The following is a 21,951-nucleotide window of genomic DNA, read 5'->3' as shown; positions in this document are numbered from 1 at the left end:
TGGTACATGGAAGAAAAAGGGGCTTAAGCTATAGATGCTGGCGCTGCCTTTCCAGCATCAGAATTATTATTTTCAGAGGGAACTGGAGGGTCTTTAAGCTGAGAATAGAACAAGCAATAGTAGAAGTAACTAATTTAAGACCAAGATTGAAATCAAAATATGTTTGTGCGTGTGTATGTGTTTCAGGCCAGGTTTTGAGGGCCAGGTTTCTGTTCTCATTTCCCTGGACACTGCCACAACCCAGCAAAAATCTGTTTCTTTTATGTAGGAAGCTGCCATGTGGGGGAATATCACAGCCATCCAGCTGTCAAGTCTCTTCTGTATCTTTGTCCTCAACCAATTAGCTGCAATTAATCTAACAGGGTGTTCAGCAGGGTGCTTTGCCGTGCAGAACCCCAGAACAGCTGGGTTGCTGCCCAGCTTCAGGCTGGCCTGGGGCTTTGGTGTGGTGGAAGCAAAGTGGGTGCTAATGCCCATTCCTCTCCAGCTGGATTAGAAGCGGCTGATGTGGGAGAGAAGCAGAAGGCAGTTGCTGGAGACGTTCTGGTTTTGAAACCTCATTCACATTTTGCTGACATGGCTGGGAGGGGGAAGGAGTGTAACGCGTATTGTTAAACTTGCTTACTTTTCAATATGTTTCAGATTTATATTTATAATGAGAAGATAGTGAATGGACATCTGCAGCCTAACCTGGTGGACCTTTGCGCTGCTGTTGCAGAACTGGATGATAAGGTACTGCCAGGGAGCTAACATAAGGAAATATATTTAATCTGTTTTCAACTGTGATTAACAGCCTGCTGACATTGGTGGAAAAGTACTCATATTGCCAGGAAAAAAAACGCGTGGCTCCACAGAAAACACAGAGCCAATACTGGAGTCTCTTCTAGTACAGCAGAGCCCACCTGTGATGAACTCGGTCACGGTGAAAATTTCTTAACACAGTGAGGAAGAAAAGAACCTGGTTTCACTGTGGTGTCTCGGCATAGGTGTTGGGGAAAAAATTACTTTTCATTTTAAATGGATTCTGTCGTGTTTGATTTTCAAAATGTGGTCTCTTAAATATCCTTTGAATGTGTTTAGCTGCAGGTAAAGGGTCGTCAGTCAGACCCTGCTAGAGCTGAAGCAGGCTTCCATCACAAAGCGTAAAGCCTCTAGAATTGACTTTTAACCAGTGCTCTGTGTGCTTTTCTTTTTTTCCACTCTTTTAATTGTGTTGCCTTGATCCACCCCAAAAAATCCAAATGTACAAACCTGGCTCCCTTTGAGGAATGCTTGGAGGAGAACACTGCAGGGGAGTCAAGTCGTGAAAAACTTGGCAAACGAGGAGAGCAAAAAGCTGTTCAGAAGCTGAGCAGCAGATGCTTCAGTCAGATCTGAATTACAGGTGTACATCTTTGCTTTGAGCAACTCTGTTCATTTTGCTAGGGACAGCACGGTGAGTTTGAATGTTCTTGCTGTGAAGTGCCAAGATCAAACGCCTGCCCGTGCTGGAGCCAACAGTGCTGCTGCTTGTCCATATTCTTCTGTTTCAGCAGGGATGCTCTAGTCCTGGAGATACTGATACGATCTCGTCCTTATGAACAAACAGGTCTGGATGGTTTTCAGCATTTTTTGCAGACCTGAGTCTTGTCCCAAGTGAGGAGTGTCCTTTAGATATTTCTCATCACAGTCCGTTGCACAGATTTCCAACAGCAGCCAGAGCAATTGCTTATATGCAAAGCTGATGTTTGGTATTTGAGTGGGATGTAAAAGCTGGAATTGGAGAAGGACTCTGAGCACCAAGTACTCAGCCTAGTTTTGGAAATCATTGCTGGTCCTGGGTGGCAATTGGGGTGACAATTGTAGGTACAATATTTACAACCATCTTCTCACACAAGAATTATGCAGAGAAGCCTGGGAAATTTGAATTCTGCAGGACAGAAGTTGCTGACCTTTATAACTACATCAAATATTTCCATTACAAATCTAAACAGACATTGCTCTTGTGTTTTTATGCTTTTCTTAACCATCAAAACTCCACGTAACTCAAAACAGTGTTGCTTATTCATCTCTGTACTAATCACTGTTGTATGGAATGACTTGTTTATAGAACATCTCTGAGATGTGGGCCATGGTGAAACAAATGACCGATGTTACTCTGGTTCCTGCTAGCGATGTCTTGAAAGTGCGGACCAGCATGGAGGTGCGTATGGAGTTCGTGAGGCAGGCTCTGCACTACCTAGAACAAAGGTAAGGTGAATGCTCTGGGTAGCATCGTTCAATGGAGTTCCCTAATAATAAGCCAGAATGACTTTGTGATGCACAAAACATTAGCAACTCAGCTACCTCTTGCTGCTCACAGAAGTGTCTGTGGCCTGTCTTTTCTGTTCTGCAGGGCTTAAAGCAGCCACTTGAGTATAAAACTGTTTTACTTTAAAACTCTTTTAGTTAAAAAGGCCTTGAATCCATGGGGAGGCTGTTTGGGAGATGCAAAGACCTTTTATTCTTTCTTCTATGTTGCCTTCAAATATTCTGTATTTGTCGTAGTGCTATGTGAAGATTTTACACTTGTGGAAAGAGATCTATTTCTCCTCTGCCAAAAAAAATCCCCTTTTCTGTACTCCCTTTCTGAATGCTGATCGCTGTCAGGAGCAGTGAGCGCTGGGGGAAGCAAGGACAGCAGTGGTCTGGTGCAGTGAGCCCAGCTCGGATCATGTGCCATTCCTACCCTGGAAGGTTTTTATATAGTTTGAAGAGACTGAAGCTGAGACATATAGCAATGGTGTATCAGACTGTGGAAAGTGTTGTACGGTCTGTGCCAGCAAGTATCACGGGGAGCCTAGGCTCCTTGACCAGGAACATGCTTTGGAGAATTGCAGGCTATGAAACAGCCCAAAGCCGTATTACCTATTAACTTCTGATGATGTGGGGGCTGGAGCACCTCTGCTGTGAGGGGGGCAGGCTGAGAGGTGGGGTTGTTCAACCTGGAGAAGAGAAGGTTCTGGGGAGACCTTATCGTGGCCTTCTAGTGCCTGGAAGAGCCCACAGGAAAGCTGGAGGGGGACTTCTTACAAGGGCATGTAGAGATAGGATGAGGGGGAAGGGCTTTAAATTGGAAGGGGGAAGATTTAGATTAGACATTAGGAAGAAATTCTTCACGATGAGGGTGATGAGGCTCTGGCCCAGGCTGCCCAGAGCAGTGGTGGCTGCCCCATCCCTGGAGGGGTTCAAGGCCAGGTTGGATGGGGCTTGGAGCCCATATTCCTGTGGGAGGTGTCCCTGCCCATGGCAGAGGGGTTGGAACTGGGTGATCTTCGAGGTCCCTTCCAACCCAAACTATTCTGTGATTAACTGCACCCGTGGATATTGCAGTGTCTCTTACAGAATCACAGAATCACAAGGTTGGAAAGGACCCATTGGATCATCGAGTCCAACCATTCCTAACACTCCATAAACCATGTCCCTAAGCACTTCATCCACCCGTTCCTTAAACACCTCCAGGGAAGGCGACTCGACCACCTCCCTGGGCAGTCTGTTCCAGTACCCAATGACTCTTACTGTGAAGAATTTTTTTCTGATATCCAACCTGAACCTCCCCTGACGGAGCTTCAGGCCATTCCCTCTTGTCCTGTCCCCTGTCACTTGGGAGAAGAGGCCAGCTCCCTCCTCTCCACAACCTCCTTTCAGCTAGTTGTAGAGAGTAATAAGGTCTCCCCTCAGCCTCCTCTTCTCCAGGCTAAACAACCCCAGCTCTCTCAGCCGCTCCCTGTAAGACTTGTTCTCCAGCCCCCTCACCAGCTTTGTTGCTCTTCTCTGGACACGCTCCAGAGCCTCAACATCCTTCTTGTGGTGAGAGGTCCAGAACTGAACACAGTATTCAAGGTGCGGTCTCACCAGTGCTGAGTACAGAGGGAGAATAACCTAGCAGCTGCACATGTGATGCAGCAGTAGAAGCCAGCAATAGCTTCAGTGTCGTACATGGGCCTGGTAGAGATGCAGAGCTGCCATCTGAGCACCAAGCGCTGTGCTCTGATACAGCCCACTGGGAAGAGATGCTTTCAGCTCCTGGCACAGCATCATCTTAGCCCCTGACAGCTGGTTGCCACACCACATCAGCACTTATTGTCACCCAGGGGTGGTGGCAGCGGCGTGTCTGCCTGTGCACGGATGAACTGACACATCAGAAAGAACTTCTGTTTCCAGTTCTTCTGTCTCAGCACTGTGCAATGAGCCAGTGACACTCAACCTGATTTGCCAAATATCCAGCTTCCTAAATTTTCACAGCGCCATTGCCTGATAACTGAAATTAGGAATTAGTTATGTATAGTTGCCCCCCAGCCCTCCCAGTTGTAAAAGGGAGGGACTCCCAGTCCCTTCAGACTTGTTTTTTATAAACCAACCAACCAACCTGTGCCTGGCTTTGTAACTTTTCTTTGCTAGCAGGGATTGGAATCATAGAATGGTTTGGGTTGGAAAGGACCTTAAAGCCCATCCAGTTCCAACTCCCTTGGCACAGGCAGGGACACCTCCCACTGGATCAGGTTGTTCAAGGCCCCATCCAACCTGGCCTTAATTGGCTGATCCTGGAGTGGTTCCATGCCTCACCAGCCCCTCACATGGAGGAGGAGGAGATGTAGTGCTGCCCACAGCTGTTCTTGTATCAGTTCCCTTGGAGCAACTGTGATCTTACACCCTGAGGAGTATGTGCTTAACTCAACCATAATGTTAGTTTTCAAGCCACATAAATACTTGCCTGTGTTTAGCAGAGAGTTTCAGCTTTACGGTCTCGTGGTGCACAAGTCTGTCGTGTGTTGCAGAGGGGAAAAAAGAACATCATGTAGTTTATTGCTGCTGCTTATGTAGGTTTTCCTTCAGTGTACAGACATACCAGACTACTGCTTCTAGACATGAGTATTTGTTAAATTTGTTATATTGCCTTGAGTAAAGGCTTTGATGGGTTGGCTTAGAAGCTGTTCTCAAAGCTGCCTTTATCAGTTGTTTTTCTCGAAATTCCTTTTTTCTCTGTAAGTTCTTTCTGGTAAGTCCTTGCCCTGGTGTTTGTATTTGTCCGTAGGGCAGGGAGGAGAGACAAACATATCTGTGGTGTTTTAACTGTTCTTTTGTAACAGGATTGACAGGTAAAGCACTGGGATGGAAAGACTTTTTGCCATTTGTGCACTTGAGTTTAACTTAGTACTAAGAGAACCTAATGAGAAGAACCTCATAATAGAATTGAACCTGGAGCAGTTTGCTACAGGCTCGAAGCGTGGTTTTTCTTGAGACTGTTGAATACAAGGATCTTCCTAAATCAAGAGAAGTTTTTGCCTAATTTTGTTGTAATGATAATGTTTGAACATCAAGGTAATTTGCTTTCAATTGCTTGTTAGGGTGGATCTGAAAGGCAGTGCATGTTTTTGTACCGACTATATTTCAATCTGTTCACATGTTTGTTTTGCTTGTGTTGTTTTTCAGTTACAAAAATTATACCTTTGTGACAGTCTTTGGCAACCTGCACCAGGCTCAGCTCGGAGGGGTCCCAGGGACCTACCAACTAGTCCACAGCTTCTTGAACATCAAACTCCCTGCGCCTGTCCCTGGTCTCCAGGTATGTGCATCGTTTTCAGCGACTGAGCTAAAATAATAACACAAATCTGTTTGTTCCAGCACAGCCAGGAAGCTGATGCAGCCTCCAGTGGTTTTTCTACTCCTTAAACTGCTTTTAGAGCAGGAGGTTATTATTATTATTATGCTTTCACAGGGCTTACACCTCGTGGTTTCTGGCTTCTGTAACACAAACAGAATTGTTTACCCAAATCATTGTGTGGGTACAAGGGCAGAAATAATGAATGAGCAAATTTCAAAGAAAGTTAATTCAAACATGCTGCTTTTTTTAAGGAAAAAAGTAATTATTTCTTTGTTTTCAGGACGGTGAGGTGGAAGGCCATCCTGTCTGGGCGCTGATTTACTACTGCATGCGCTGTGGAGATCTGACTGCAGCCATGCACGTGGTGAAGCGGGCACAGCATCAGCTGGGAGAGTTTAAGACCTGGTTCCAGGAGTACATGCACAGTAAAGACAGAAGGTAACTGGGAACTAGGAAAGATCTTTATGAGGGTCTGGAGTTGCTGTAGAGTAGTGAAATAATCAGTGGCTTGGTAGAAATAGAAGCAGCCCAGGTCTCTTCTGGCAGTGGTGGCTGCCTGGTGTTTATATTACCTACCCAAATCGCATACAAAAAGTTTGCATATTTGAATTTATGGCTTTGAATCTAGAAATCTCCATTGAGAAAGAGTTGTTTGAAAATATAAAAAAATTTACATTTCAAAAATAATGCTGTGTACAATAGACCAGATTTAGTCTGCTATCCTGTTTTATTTCCCCTGTTACTTATTTTAGTTGAATTTCAGGAGCTCTCTTTACTACACCTGTTTTCATAAGAACACCACACAATAGAAGCAAGTAGTCTTTGTTAGAGGCCTTTAGAGGTATTTACTCTCGCATCTTTGTTGTGCTTATTCGCGTCTTCAGTTTTTGCTTTCCATCGCTTGGCAGAGGCCGCTGGCCCAACTGCTGCTTATGTGGTGACAAGCAGTTGGGTTCGTGCGTCTTAACTTGTGCTCAGAGCTCTGCTCAATCACAGAATGATTTGGGTCAGAAAGGACCTCAAAGCTCATCCAATCCCACTCCTGCCATGGGCAGGGACACCTCCCACTGGATCAGGGGTTCCAGCCCCATCCAACCTGGCCTGGAACCCCTCCAGGGATGGGGCAGCCACCGCTGCTCTGGGCAACCTGGGCCAGGGCCTCCCCACCCTCACAGGGAAACATTTCTTCCTAAGATCTCATCTCAGTCTCCCCTCTTTCTGCTTGAAACCGTCCCCCCTTGTCCTATTCCTGCCCTCCCTGATCAAGAGCCCCTCTCCAGCTTTGCTGTAGCCCCTTTCAGTGCTGGAAGCTGCTCTAAGGTCTCCCCAGAGCCTTCTCTTCTCCAGGCTGAACAACCCCAACTCTCTCAGCCTGTCCTCATACAGGAGATGCTTCACCCCTCAGATCATCTTCATGTTTTTAAGGTGATCTTGTTTATCTTTCCACTTGCAACAAATCTCAAACAAGCGTGTTTCATTGAGGCTGTGCTCCCTGCAGGGGAACAGCTCTGTGCTGAGGTACTGCCTGAAACTGGGGGAAACTGGAAGGCTCAGGGAAGTGCAAGGACATGAGCCTGTCCTATCCTGCCTCATTTAATGGCAGTTTCATTCATGCATGGGAAGCCCTCATCCTTCAATATGTTGAGTGTTTTGGGGTCTTCAGGTATGAAAACATGAGCAAGAACATAAACATTGGCCTGTACTGGAGGGGAGAAAGAGCGAACAGAAAGGAATTAAAAAATCAAAGTGCCATTTGCGGAGTAGTGTACACTGTTATACTTGTATAAATTAAACTGGTTTGTAGAAATTATCTAGGAGTGCTCATTATAATAAGACCATTCCAGAAACCTTAGTGAAGATGCTGTTATTGTTTTTATTACAAACACTTTAATGAGATATATCGTATAGTTGATTTCTTTTGTTTCTGTTACAGTTCTAAAAAGGTACTTGGCCTACAGATTTGACAGTGTCCTAGTATAGGAGAACACTTTATTAATTCAACTGTGTAAAATTCTCTACAAGAGGGCGCAAGAAATGAAGTGACAGAGAACCTTGTGACAGTATTTAATGATAAATGCAGAAGTGTCTCTCCTAAAAGACATGGTACCACGACCTGCTCACTTGTTAGTTACTAACCTAAAGAGCTCAAAGACTGAGTGAGCTCTCTTTTCCTGCTCATCTACCACAATATTAATGCACCCCTAAAGAGAGTGTCATCTGATTTTTTTTTTTTTTGTGCCCCCCCCTCCATGGGTACTTGACATGATTGTCTATTAATTATATGTTTGAATTCATGTATGCAACATTTTTACCTATGGATGTAAAGAGAAAGTGCAAAAAATACCAAGCAGTGCTTACTGTCATTATGCTTTTGCTGTGAATATACACCTGTTTATATGGATTTGTGTCCAGACAAAGATGGGCTTCATGTCTTTTCCTTCAATCTTTTTTTTTTTCCCTTAGGCTATCTCCTGCCACTGAAAATAAACTGCGTCTTCATTACAGACGAGCTCTGAGAAATAATACTGACCCATACAAGAGGGCTGTTTATTGTATTATTGGCCACTGTGATATCACAGACAACCAGAGTGAAGTGGCTGATAAAACAGAAGATTATCTTTGGCTGAAAGTAAGTGTGGTGTTGGGCTTATGTTGCGAGTGGTTGTTTTTTCTTCTTTTTGAAAACGGGTCTCAGTGGTATTGCATTTGCACACTGCTCTGCTCCTCCCTACCGCTATGTCTGGTGTTTTGCATCGGTGTGACGCGCATGGCATGACCTTGTAGACAGTGAAGGGCTGGGACCTCAGTCCTTGTGCTATCAGGTATTAATTTGGGGATGCTTGTCTTGGGAAGTGCCATGTTCTTCATTTGACATTGATCTTTGTCAGCTGTTTTTAAGAGTAGTGTTAGCTTACTACACTGAGGATCCTTTGAATTTTCCTTTCTGGGTGGATTATGGCTGAAATGGTGTCAATTGGCAGAAGACAATGCTGTCATTGTCTCTATATAGTCCAAAGTCCTTGCAGTTCTGGTGGGGCGTGATAGGTACTCATCAGTACCCATTTCTCTCCTTTATCAGAAAAAGGGAGTAGAATTTTTGTTAAGAGTAGAATATTTGTTAAGAGTGGGTAGAAAAATACTGCTTTTAATTATTGCTTAGTGAGTATTCAGAGTCCCAGCACTGGATTTTGATGGCATGGACAGATACAAAAGGACCCCTGTGTTATATCTGCACCAATTTCTGCTGTTGCTACATTAGAGATCTTTGTTTCACAGCCATGCATGGACCTGATGTTGTGACTAGAGGTAGTTTCTAGTCAGTTGGTCAAACCTCAGGAGAGGCTTCAAATGGAATGAATATCTTCTGAGCGCGTCTCTTGTGCAAGGTGAATCTGAAATATCTCTGCTTCTTGCTTTGTGTTTTTTAGCTGAACCAAGTGTGTTTTGATGACAGCGGTGCAAGTTCTCCACAAGACCGATTGACATTATCACAGTTCCAGAAGCAGCTGCTAGAAGACTATGGTAAGAAACCACCAAGAGATGTGTTAGCTGGGGCTCTGCTTTTCTGCTCAGGGCACTTTCCAGTTGTTGTTACACAAGCCCAGAGTCCACGTAACGCTCTGTAGCTCTCCAACAGCGACGGGCACCTTTAGGGTGTTCGTGGTCAGCCTGCTTCTCCAGGGTAATGGCAGACTTCAGTAGGACAACATGAATGAGTCCTGTGTGTTCCCAGCGATCGAGGGAGCAAATATTCATTTGTGAACAACGCTGCTGCTGTTTGTACTTTATCCCTACTGAATTATGGATTGCTTTCTCTCACCAAAAATATACAAAGATCTTTTAGCAGAACTTCCAACTTTTGCAATACAGAACAGAAAACCAGTCACTACCTAACGTAGGCATGTATTTCCAAGGCTTTTCTCTGTGTCTGTCTGTTATTCGTTGTTCCCTTAAGTGACTATTTCAAGTCATTTTCTGGGGACCCAAATCACAGTTCACTCCACTTCAGAAAGTTTTAGCAACATCCACAGTCTAAGAGAGTACCTTTTTCCCATAATTATCCTCCAGGCATTCAAAATCAGATCACTTGGTCTATCCACAACATACGGGGCTTGATTCTCCCCGGCTTTCTAGTCTGTAACATCACTCACACCCAGGTGAAAATGTGTGGAAAAGAAATAAACAGGTAACCCTTGGTGTCACTAAGCAGGAAGATCCAGGGGGTTTAAATTATTGGCATAAGTCTAAATGAAGACAAGAAGTTGTGGTTGCTAGAGAATCTGTTGCAGTCTATCAGAGCTGATGGTCCATTGTCTGAAAAGAACAAAGGAACTTTTTTGAGTACCTGTTTATTTGCTTTTACTTCCTGAATACATCTTTATGCTGTGGTCTTTCACAATGTATTTGCAGTGGGACAGTATTCGGTTTTGTCTGGTGTGTTTATTTCTCTTGGCACTGAATAAGCAATTGTGATGCACTGTGACAGGAAACATCCCCTGTCAGAGATCTCTGATTGCAAAATCATTTTCACTTACACTGTGCGTGTTGTGGTTTTTTTTCAGGTGAATCACATTTTGCAGTGAACCAGCAACCTTTCCTCTACTTCCAAGTGCTGTTCTTGACAGCACAGTTTGAAGCTGCGATTGCTTTCCTGTTCCGGACAGAGCGCTTGCGTTGTCATGCTGTTCATGTTGCGTTGGTCCTGTTTGAGTTAAAATTGCTCCTGAAATCTTCTGGGCAGAGTGCACAGCTATGTAAGTCTTGTGCATTTACTTTATTGTAAAGGAATGCTTTCTGAGCCCTCAGAGTGCCCCATAGGCCCTGCAGGTCTATGTAATCGATCAGACAAGCAGCATTGATCACAACAGCCTCCTAGAAGTCAATTGTATTAGTTACGTTAGAGCTGTGATCCAAAGCTCGAATTTGAGATGAAGATCAGAGCGACATTTCCTGACATTAGATTCTCTGATAGTGCTGTTTCTGGCATTGCAGTAAGCCATGAAGCTGGTGACCCTCCTGGAATCAGGCGCCTAAATTTTGTGCGGCTTTTGATGCTTTACACCCGTAAGTTTGAATCAACAGACCCACGGGAAGCTCTGCAGTATTTCTACTTTCTCAGGTAGGGAATATATATGTCTCTAGATGTTCTTCTAGTTATTACTGCTTAATTATTCTTACCTATGAAGTTCTCAGAAACAAGAATGCTTTCCTCCTTCCCTTTCTTTTGTAGGAATGAGAAGGACAGCCAAGGAGAGAATATGTTCTTGCGTTGCGTTAGTGAGCTAGTAATTGAAAGCAGAGAGGTATGTTTGGCCATGTTTTGCCTTCCTCACTTAAACTGAAATTCATTTCTTCATTGATATCTTTATTAGTCAGGACAATCTTAAACAGTTGTTTACCCTTTGTGCCCGATGCAGACCTAGGTGACAGGAAATCTCACAATGACCGTATGTTTAAGTTATTTAATCACACCTTTTTGCCTGTTATTTGTTAATATGGAAATAATTTTAACATCGGTCGCTGTTTTTCGTTCATCTGTGACTGCATCTTTGTACTTGATAATTATGTTGTGAGATATGTGCAATTCACCTCTCTGGTGTGGTTTCCTTTTTTCTTTACATGTGTGCGGATATAGTTTGATATGATTCTTGGAAAGCTGGAAAACGATGGCAGTAGGAAGGTGAGTTGACAATTTATATTTTATATCAAAGTGCAATCTGTGTGTGATTTCTGAAGTAGTCGTGAGGCTTTCTTGCTTTTCTTTGTTTTCCACAGCCGAATGATTGCTGTGTTTGGAGACGTGCAGGTTCTCCAAGTGTGAGATCTGTATGAGACAGAACAGTCTATGACCTGCCCTCGCAGAAGGCAGGTCGGGAGCCGCAGGGCAAACCATGTCTCTGTAGACAGCAGATGTAACTAAAGAAACAAAAGATGTTGGGTAACTTCAGTGAGGTCAGAATTTCATCTTTGAGTAGGAACTGGAATCTAGTGCGCGTTAGTAAAAAGCAGTTAGTAAAAATGACTCGCTTGTAAGTGAGTGTGAGAGTCTGTTAACCAAGGAGGGTGTGAAAACTCTCCATGTGACATTATCTTCATTCACCTCGGAGAAGATATGTATTGCAGCCCATTAAAAATCTTTCTCCATGTCGATGAGGGTAGGCATTTAAAAGTGGTATTGGACACACGGGAGCAAGGTAACTCAGTGATCTTTACAGATATGTTTCATTTTACAGGTTTTTGTAAGATAGGTAGTATTTAGATTCACAATTAGTGGTGAATCACATTTTCTTGTCTTTACTCAGTTCCTTTTAAATGTAACTGTATTCTTGTGTTTGTTTGGTGTGAAACCAGCAATCTTAGTTTTAAAATAAATTCTTCTAGATTATGCAATCTTCCTTTCCCATCCTCAACTACAGTAAAAGCCTTTCCAGATATCTTTGGCTCTTTCCTCTCTTTTATTCTACTTGTGTTTATTGTTTCTTTGAAAATTCTGTGTAAAATTTCACTGGCACCCTGTCGTGCCAGTATACACAAACCAGCATTGCTGGAGACGCTGGCACGTTCTATGCTGAAGTCTTTTGTGTTTTCTTCTCCTCTGTAATGTGTCATCAGCAATTAAAATAATTCAGGTTTGACCTGTTATCTGGGTCGTTTTGAATGAATTAGAAACCACAGATGTCTCAGTGCTGACTCCGTTTTGGAGAAAGTCCCTCTCACAGGAGCTCTGTCTATTTTTAACGTGCCCCTTTTGCGCGTTCCCATGGAAATGTACGGGCCATTCTAATCATAATCCAACATGTAAAATATTCCTTGCCTTGACAGTATATTCCAGAGTTATTAAGCAGCCTGATTTCTCTCCCTTCATTTTTGTCTCACCTCTTTAGCCTGGAGTGATAGACAAGTTCACAAGTGACACAAAACCCATTATTAACAAAGTGGCTTCTGCAGCAGAAAACAAAGGGTTGTTTGAAGAAGCTGCAAAGCTCTATGACCTTGCAAAGGTAAATATCTTCTATGTGCTGCCTTAAATGTGTACCTGATCCATTATCCTTTTCCAAACGTTCTCCCTGTGATTAGCGGGTTAAATTTCATCTCGGAAATTGAATTGCCCTTATTCAAGCAGCTTATTTCTGTTGTTGTTGAAGCAGAGCCATTGGCAGCATGGAGAAGGGGTTTCAGTGAGCAAACCCAGATGGATTGTGCTCCAACCCGTGCCGATATCAGACATCCTGGTTCTTGATCAATGTGGTCGTTAGAACAGATTGCTCCATGCATGATTGTATTCTGGCTAGTGAAGTTATTTACCTGCAATGTGCTCTTCCAGTTTCAGAGATGCTGTATTGAAATCTAAAATAGTTGGGTTTACAGTAAATACTCTTACTTCCTTTTGAGATGTATTCGAAATAAAAATGGATACAACCATAGCCACTGTTTTAGAGAAAAATTAGGGGAAAATATCTTTACACATGAGCCAGCAGCGTTAAGTTGCTCATAGCTAATAGGATCTTGACTCGGTGGGAGAGAGGCGTCTCTGAGCTTGCAGCAGGCATCACTGCATGAGACCTTTCTGCTTTTTCAGTGAGATTAAAACACTACATCCTAACATGCTTCTTTTATTTGTGTGTAACTGTAATGCCAACAGAACCCCGACAAAGTGTTGGAACTGATGAACAAGCTCCTCAGCCCTGTTGTTCCCCAGATGGGCACTCCCCAGTCAAACAAAGAGAGGCTGAAGAACATGGCCCATTCCATTGCTGAGAGGTAAGACCAGGGGGCAGGACTGGATTCACGCAGGCCTCAGCTGGGACTGTCAGTTCAGTGGGTGTTCCTTCCTGGCTTTGTGTCTGCTGGTCAAATTGTGGCATCCCCAGCAGGAAAGACATTCCGTTTGGGAAGACAGAGAAAAGGTCAGTTTACCCTGTCCTGCTCGTGATGTCTTGCTGTACTGAAACCAGAAATGGGATCTTCATGGGCAAGGCAGGTAAATTTGGCAAGAAGTTTTACCTGTAGGTGAATCGGGAAAAGGGAACTGCAGGATTGCCAGCGGGAGACAGAGCCTATTAGGGAGCAACAAATAGGATGAATGGTGTGGTTTAGATTATATTTAAAGCAAAATATCATAGGAGTATCATTGCACACAATTCACTTGTTTGGAATAGTATTGAGAGAGATACAAAAACATTGTCTGAGTTGTAACAGCAGAGTGGCCACATTCAGGAGCTGTCTGAAAGCGGTATTTCACTGCTGCTTTAATGAGAGCAGAGAGGGAACATTTCAGCTGAGGTGCGCATATGGCTAATACAAGCAGTGAGCCTCACTTCCACAGCCTGTTACTGTAAGGAAGTGCCGTATTTATAAAAGAGACGAGTGGAAGTGACCAAAAGGAATATCGCCTGCAGTGTCAGTGTGCTAATTAGGGTACGTGCTTGAGCTGTATCAATGCTCAAGATTCATTAGCAGCTAGAAGTTAGGAGTAACCTGCTTCTGAAAGGTTCTAGTTGCAGAATAGCGTTGGGCTTTATTTAATTGTCATCTTTGGTGTGTCTTGTCACAGTGACTGCCATGGACAACTCCTGTATTTTACTAGAGCAAAAGGCGGGTGCCTGTGAGAAATACCTCACTGCTTTTCCTTAACCATTCTGGTGGGGAGAGAATAAAAATCAGCCAAGCGAGCTTGCTGGCACTTCAAAATTGAGAAGACAAATATGGGAATGGATTGATTTCAGTCAGAGGCCTTTGCCTTTCTTTGTTAGACAGTTGGCATTTGCCAATCACTCCTTCAGTTGTCATTTCCTTCATTTAGTCAGGCTGCAGACTGTGGAAAAATTGGTACCATCTTGATGTGGAGAGATGCATTCAGCAGCAGACATGAAGGAGAATTGAACCTATGGCTTGAGTTTAAGCTTCAGCAAAGGCTTTGTTTTGCTACTTGCTTTACTTGTATGAGAGTTCAATAACACTTCACTGCAAAGCCAGAATGGTTTCGATTAGCTCATCTTCTTGCCAATCAAATGTAATACGGGGCTTTTCTTCATCTCCCGTACTACAGACAGACCGTAGCAGTGGCACTTTCCTGCTGTGTGTTCTTGTGATGCTTTTGGAACAGGGGAAACACCCAACAGAAGAGGCCAGGAGGGTCTCTGGCCTCCTCCTCTCCAGCAGCATGCTGTGTTCCATTCACTTAACCACTCCTACTGTTCCCTTGAGGAAGGAAGTCCTTTCTGACCCGTGCTGTTAGGAGTGCGAGCAGACAGCCTTCCAGTCCGTCTCCTGGCAAGTGTAGCTAGAGAGAGCACATAGAACCATCTAATCCAGTTTTAAGTCTTCTTGCCTGAAGCAGGCAGCTGTGCTTGTACTGCGCTTCGCTCGCCTTGCAGTGCTCTGGTTCCTGTCACTGTTTTCCCCCATAAATATGGGAAATATGAACGTTTGAGAGGAAATAAATGCTGAATCTGATGGAAAAGTAGAAGTGAATTAGAAGTACTTTTAAAAACCCACAACCTGTGAAAATTCTTCCTCTTTAGGAAAATTAAAGCTGTCCTTTGTTAGACGCCTTTTGTCCTTGTGCTTGATGTCTCTGTTTCCAAGAACTGCAAGAGCACGTTTATAAATGGTTGCCATTTTGCACAGTAACATTGTAAAACAATTTCTTTCAGGTATAAAGCTCAAGGGATAAGTGCAAAGAAATCCATTGACTCCACGTTCTACCTTCTGCTAGACTTAATCACATTTTTTGATGAATATCACGCTGGTCACATTGACAGGGCCTTTGATGTAAGTTTGAAGAGTTCTGTTTGAAGTGCAGCCTTCCTAATGCCCTTGAAAGCCCAGAATATCTCAAAGAACATCACTTAAAACAAAAAAATTATATTTCATGTGTGAGAAGGTGCCGTAATGCAAAAAATGTTTCTGTTGCTTTATGATCGGGACAATCTTTCTGGAGCTGTTTTGTAGACATGGAACAAAATATTCCTGCTATTCATCCAAGTGAAGAGATAAACCAATAAATAATAGTGACGTTGTTTCTCTGGAATGAAATTGGTAGCATTAAATTAAAACTTAAAAAACATGCTTTAATGGTGTACAGTACGTAGAACATTGATTACCTACCCTGATTCCTGCTTTTCCTTTTGAAGATTATTGAACGCCTAAAGCTTGTACCTCTTAGCCAAGACTGCATAGAGGAGAGAGTTGCTGCCTTCCGGAATTTCAGCGATGAAGTAAGTAATGTCTCTTGGGTTTAGCTTCTGAAAGCCTTTTGCTTTGTTAAAAGGATCTTAAAACCTTGTCATCTCATCATTCTTGTTCTTTAATGGGGGAATAGGATGGAATTATTTCATACAAGTAGATTCTTGGCTTGCAACTTTTTCTCCTTAGGGTTGCTCTTCAGAGCACTATGAATTCCCTACTGAGAAATCCTGTCTCCATTTTGAAGAAGGCACCTGCAGATCTGAATATCTCTGAACTTACTGAATTTGATTCAAGAATTTGCAGTACTGAAAACTTTCAGCTGTGCTGCTGACTTCTTTGTTCTGTGCTTTTAATGGTCACCGAGCATTTGTAGGGGCTTGTGTTTCCTTCCTTCCAAACTAGAGGAACTCGTGTATTTGGGTGTTAGCAGATGAAGCATAATGGAAAGGAATTATTGCTTTTGAACTGTTTTAACTGGAGGGTAAGACTTCTCTTTTAGACAGTGAAAGGAATTATTGCTTTTGAACTGTTTTAACTGGAGGGTAAGACTTCTCTTTTAGACAGTGTTTGTGTGTACTTGGGTGTGTTTTGTGTTCCCACACTTCGGGTTTTATCTGAACTGTACCTCTCAAACATGAAGGTGCCGCCTTTATGCACAGCTGTCTCAAAACTCTGGGTCAGTTTTTGTGCCAGGTGGTGGAATCACAGCAGGAGTAACTATTAAATGTGTAACTGGTATATGACTATATATCAACCATTGTTATCCCTGGTTGGTTTTCTGATGTCGTATAGCAACAGTAATGATTCTGTCAATCTATTCTTCATTGCAACATGTGTTTCTTTTTTCCCCTTCTTTGTGTAGATCAGGCACAATTTATCTGAGGTCCTGCTCGCAACCATGAATATTTTATTCACCCAGTATAAGAGGATGAAAGGCACAAGCCCAGCCACTCCTGCCAGACCGCAGCGGGTAATGGAAGACAGAGATTCGGTGAGATTATCATCCTTGCTGTCTGACAAGTTTTCCTACTTCCTTTTTCTCCTGACTTCAAGGGAATGGGCTACAAATAACCGTGAATATCTAATGGTCTTCACTTTTGACTTGCCCAGTTACTTGTAGTCTTGGACTACTGAGCTTGCTCAGTTACTTATGAGAGTCGAGTCTCAACACTCTAACTTAAGCTTTGTGTAAAGAAAGGATATTGCTCTAAATGGCATGGAGCTAATTAAGATGTATTAAGCTATATATCCACATCCTAGCAAGAGAAAACAAGCATTCAGTTTGCTTCTTGGTGGGATCTTAAATAATTAAGAGATGTGGACAGCGCGGTGTCACTAGGATGGTTTTTGTTGCTGCTTTGACAACCGAGCTGTTGTTTTTCCAGAGCCTGATTTCTACTCCTTTCATTTGCATTTGTGCCTCCTTCATGCAAAGCTGATTTCTGGTGGAAAGCCCTTCCTTGACTTCTCCCCTTGGCTCGCTTCTCTAGTGATGTGGGCTGACGTTTCCAGAGTGTCCGTGGGCAGAACACTGAGATGCTCAAGTACGTTCAGGAGGTGAATGGCTGCAGCAGTTTGCTGGCGCTGTCTGCCTCCGCAGCATCCAGGTGCTGAGGTGATTGGTTTGGTGACCTGGTTTGAATGGCTAACAGCGGTGGGTTTGACTTCACTGCTGGAGCTGCTGCTGAAGCACTTCCCCAACCAATGATAGGAGCCCACACCTCCAGGAGGCCTCAGAATAGGTGCCACTCACAGGGCGCAGCCAGATTTGTGGGCACTCACCCGTCAGTGTGCAGTGATGAGCAGAAGGGCTCTCAGCTTTGCTGCTGTTGGGTTTGGTGTTGTAGCTCTTAATAAGTTAAAGCTGCCAGAGGCACTTGAAAACCAAGGCCAAACCACTCATCCCACCTTGCAGATTAGGAAATAAATATCAGCTCCTTTTGAGAAGGGAAACCAGCTTGGGCCGTGGCCAGCTTTATTCCAGGCTTTCATCATCTGCAGAAGTGCTGTTTGTCTGTAAATTGCAATACTGGTAAAAGCCCTAGTAGCGTTTTTAATCACATCAGCAAATGAAAGGCTCGGGTAGCCATACAGCTTTTGTCTTTGGGGTGCAGCCTGTGTGGGAGCTACGGAATCCTGCCTCGCCGCTGTGCTTGTACTCCAGATCAGGAGAAGGGTGCATGCTGCCTGGGCTCCTCCCACCTCAAATTCTGGCTGTGTGAGAAGTCCCAGGCTAACACGAACTGTTACCTGCTCGGAGTGTTCATAGGGCTGGTGCTGAGCAAACAGCCTTAGCTTCTTGCTTACCAAGTGAGCCATTTATCTGGGGTTTGTGATTTCAGTCCTGTGCCCTATGTAGAAGCGTTTACCATCTCCATAGGGGTGTGGGGCTGCCAGGTCTCACTCATCTTAACATGAATACCATGACCATGCCCTGACAAATCTATAGCTACCTTCAGTTTCCCTATCTGGGAAGCAACTTGGGATTTTAGTGGTGGGAAGAATTGAGGGCATTTAAAATGTGAGGAGAGAGGTCTTCAGCAAAGCTTCCCCGTTCACCTGAACAGAGAAAGCAGATACGAGCTTCTGTACGTGGTGGTTGGCAAGGATTTTTTTATTTGAACTTCCCTAGGAGAAAGGCAGCTTTTCCATTTTCCCCAGGAGAGCAAATTTTAGGGAATATCAGGTTCTTTCCGAAGCTTTAACAGTCTCAGCGAATTGCCCAGTAGATAGCACAAGCGAAAAAATCACTTTTCCTTGAGTGACCTATTGAAATATGCTGTAGATCCATCAGAGCAGACAGACTCGAATCCCTCTGTTCACCAGAAGAATTTGTAAACATGCGATAACAGCTGTTTGTTAGTCTGAGGCTTATTCCACATAGCAGGGAATGGAGTCTCCCAGCGTAGGAACACATGGCTTTTACATTTGCCCTCTGGTGCCACGTACTGGTCTGCCGACTGCCCAGGGCAAGATCCTGCTGTAACGGGTAGGGATTAGAGGAGCTTGGGCAGTGCAGGAACAGTGCAGACCCAGCAGCAAGGGCAGGATAGAGAGAAATCACACCTCTGGAGCCTCCTGAACCCAGGAACGGTCTCTGCTGGAACAACTCCTGTCCCACTGTGGTGTTGAAGTGGACTTTGTTTAAAAACATACGGGTTCAGGGTCAGAGCTGACATTTTGTGTGTTTTGTTTACTTTGGAATGAAATTACCTAAGCTGTGTTTTGAGTCATTTAATGTATCTACATTAATTAGCTATGGGAATGAGAGAGCGAAGTCCTGTCCCACTCGCTGATCTGACTTGTCGGATTTCAGGGAGAGATTACAGCGAGCCCGGACTGCAGTGCCTGAACCATGGCTGCAATGACAGCCCTGACCCAGGTGTCGTGAGTGCATGACAGCAATGTCATACGCTCCCCACCCTGGTCCGGGGTGGCGAACTCTCTGGAGCAGCCCAAGGGCGTTATCTCGGCAGCACAATTAAGTCATGAAAGGAATGGAATTACTTTTTTTTTAATTTGTGGTCTTACTGTATATCGCCAGTGACTCTAATATTCATTAGGTAATTACAGCCACTAGAACATCTAGACCTCCAGGCTGCGCTTAACCTCTGCAAACCTCTGTTTGGTCTTCCTAAAGTATTGCAACCTATCCTGTTGTTTTGATTTTTAAAAGCAGACCAGCTCCGTTATCATTGCCACCAAAAAGATAAAGGGAGCGGTAACTTGCACTGCTCCTAAGCCTTCCTGAGTCACAGCGAGAGTGTCTGCCTCTTGGTATTTTAATTCCCAAGAGTCAGACACCTTGTTATGCTTTTTTTTCATCTCACACCTGTTTTGACCTCCACAGGAAGGCAGCAGGTCAGACAGAACCGCACAGCCTTGCTGTGTGACAGATTTGGAAGCACTCTAGAAGAAGGGTTGGCTGGGACTGCAACGGAACAAGAGATTTCCAGGCCCCCCTGTCAAGCAGCCAGTGCAGTGGTGTTAACCAGCTGGTAACTTCGGGCTGGGGAAGCTGGCCAGGGAGCTCCTAGAACTGGGTCTGTCGTAGTTTTGCTGTGTAGCCCAGGGGCCTGCTGATGGGCCTCAGCGCCTAAGGAAGGGAGGAGTGCCTCCTGCTGCAGCGCTGGCCGTGCCGACTGCTGCTCCTGTTTATCCCTCCTCAGCCAGACGGGAGCACAGCATGAGATGGGAACCGCGCTGTATTCCAGTCAGGCTGGGCTTTGTAGACAGTGACAAGTCACGGCTTCCCTTCAGACAGGATAACGGAAACAGAAGATTAAAGGGCCCTGATCTCAGTGCTAAAGAAAACTTGCTTTCCTGTCCCACATGTAAAGTAAAAGGTGTTTTACGCCGCTTAAGCAGAGTGGCATTTAGACAGTGTCTTGAAACAAACAGATGAGCATCCCAGCTTTTCCATTGTCATTTTCAAAGCTCCTATGTTGGCATTGAATAACTGACTCATTTAGCATCACCTTGAAAAAGGGATAGACTTACCCGGAGGGACATCAGGGATGGTGTTTTTACAACTGTTCCCAGCCGTGTCATGGGCTTTGGTCACTTCTCCGTGTGTAAGTTCCCGCTGTCAGATTCACTATGCCCACTGCAACCAAAGCTGCCTCATCTTTCCCCACAGTTGGTAGATGAAAGAAAGATTTGAACAGTGAAGTCTTCTAGTACAGTACTTCAGAGATGCTTAATATTTAAGAAGGAAGCACTGTGAGCAATTGAAACAATCAGTCTGTGTGCTTTTCCATAAAGATTGGGGCTCTCTGCATTCTCCTGTCCTCTACCAGGTATCAGAATGATTCTACTTTTAATTGACTAACAGTTTTAAATGAAAGAAGTAACAGCTGAAGAGACGCAGGAATAACTTAGCCTTCTGGTGCGAAAGGAGGAGTTTGGTTACATTAGAGAGAGGTCTCTGAATGCGACACCATCGTGTTAGGGAATGAAGAGCATTTAAGGATGTTGGTGTGCTGTAGGTGATGCTGGAGACCCCAGGCATGTGTGTGGCACCACCAGTTTGTTTCTAAGGCTTCACCTTTGTGAATGGTTAGTGTTGTATTTCAGCATGGTCAACTTTATATTTTGTAAGGTGGGAAAGAACTTGTTTGCCCTGCGAAAGCCCACTTCATGCAGAAATGTCAAGATTGTTCCAGTATGCCAACATTGTTGGCAGTGTTTTCTCTTGTGTCATTTTAAATAAATGGGATTATTTATTTAAGCAAAAGAGGAATTTGAAATGCTTTTAATGGTTGGAAAGGGAAAACAATTGGATTTCCTTCCCAGAGATATGTTATCAAGAGAGCAGCTCTGAGAAATAGATTGCATTTGCCTGTTTGGAAAGGCAAGTGTTTAACTCATGTCCAACTCAGCTTTCACTGGGAGTTTTTTGATACTAAATTAACTGTGCTTTATTTTTCTTTTTTTTAGCAACTTCGATCTCAAGCTCGTGCACTCATAACTTTTGCTGGAATGATCCCTTACAGAACATCAGGAGACACGAATGCAAGACTGGTGCAGATGGAGGTCCTTATGAATTAGCAGAGAACTTTTGCATAGGGTTGCAGCATCCTGTGCCTGGTTGGACCAGTATCGTTTTGTATTCTGTATTTTTGTTGATGGAAATAAATTTCTTTGATTTCTGTTTGTTTTTGACATTCTCATTTTCACTGATTTTTGTGCTTTTATGTTTTTATTCATTTTATTTAAATGTGGTTTATGCTTAGAAAATTAATTAGCTATGCAGAGACAGAAGCTGTAGATCTGCTGTGGTGTGGTGAACGAGCAATTTCATAGCAGGAGAGGAGGTGGAGACAAAAAGTTTGATTTAATGCTTGCTGAACATCCAGCTTGGAACTTTTAGGGCTTTTTGATTTTTTTGAACGCATGTTAAGTGTTGAAAACCTGTTGGTCATACGCTCCCCACGTGAGACACCGCTGTCAGTCCATAGCATTGCTTGTGTTGTGTGTGTTTATATGGTGCAAAAGATCTCCGTGTGCGGCAAACAGTCCTTTATGCTTAACAAAGTTTAAGCTCTTGGGTCGGTGTCTCGGATGTACGCAGCTCTGCAAACCCTAGAGCTCCTGTGAGGCTTTCGCAGGAGTGGCTGGGGTTGGAAACAGCTGTA

The 21,951-nt window shown here is 43.9% G+C and overlaps 1 protein-coding gene across 6 annotated transcripts in view; it reads left to right on the top strand.

The window, feature by feature from the left end:
* The window catches only part of NUP93 (nucleoporin 93), an 83,177-nt gene extending 61,710 nt beyond the window's left edge, over positions 1-21,467 (top strand). For all 6 annotated transcript variants that reach the window (XM_054078835.1, XM_054078836.1, XM_054078834.1 and 3 more), the window contains 16 exons: positions 643-732; positions 2,090-2,229; positions 5,452-5,584; positions 5,904-6,061; positions 8,087-8,252; positions 9,052-9,145; positions 10,186-10,377; positions 10,616-10,742; positions 10,854-10,926; positions 11,259-11,303; positions 12,508-12,624; positions 13,266-13,384; positions 15,280-15,397; positions 15,760-15,843; positions 16,677-16,805; positions 21,254-21,467. In XM_054078835.1, coding sequence (XP_053934810.1) covers positions 643-732; positions 2,090-2,229; positions 5,452-5,584; positions 5,904-6,061; positions 8,087-8,252; positions 9,052-9,145; positions 10,186-10,377; positions 10,616-10,742; positions 10,854-10,926; positions 11,259-11,303; positions 12,508-12,624; positions 13,266-13,384; positions 15,280-15,397; positions 15,760-15,843; positions 16,677-16,805; positions 21,254-21,364 — 1,896 coding nt within the window. In that variant the 3' untranslated portion in view covers positions 21,365-21,467. The remainder of the gene's footprint in view (positions 1-642; positions 733-2,089; positions 2,230-5,451; positions 5,585-5,903; positions 6,062-8,086; positions 8,253-9,051; positions 9,146-10,185; positions 10,378-10,615; positions 10,743-10,853; positions 10,927-11,258; positions 11,304-12,507; positions 12,625-13,265; positions 13,385-15,279; positions 15,398-15,759; positions 15,844-16,676; positions 16,806-21,253) is intronic.
* The last annotated feature ends 484 nt before the right edge of the window (positions 21,468-21,951 follow it).

Source organism: Cuculus canorus, chromosome 13 (assembly GCF_017976375.1).
Source record: "Cuculus canorus isolate bCucCan1 chromosome 13, bCucCan1.pri, whole genome shotgun sequence".
Lineage (NCBI taxonomy): Eukaryota > Metazoa > Chordata > Aves > Cuculiformes > Cuculidae > Cuculus > Cuculus canorus.
This window is presented reverse-complemented; position numbering and strand designations above follow the sequence as displayed.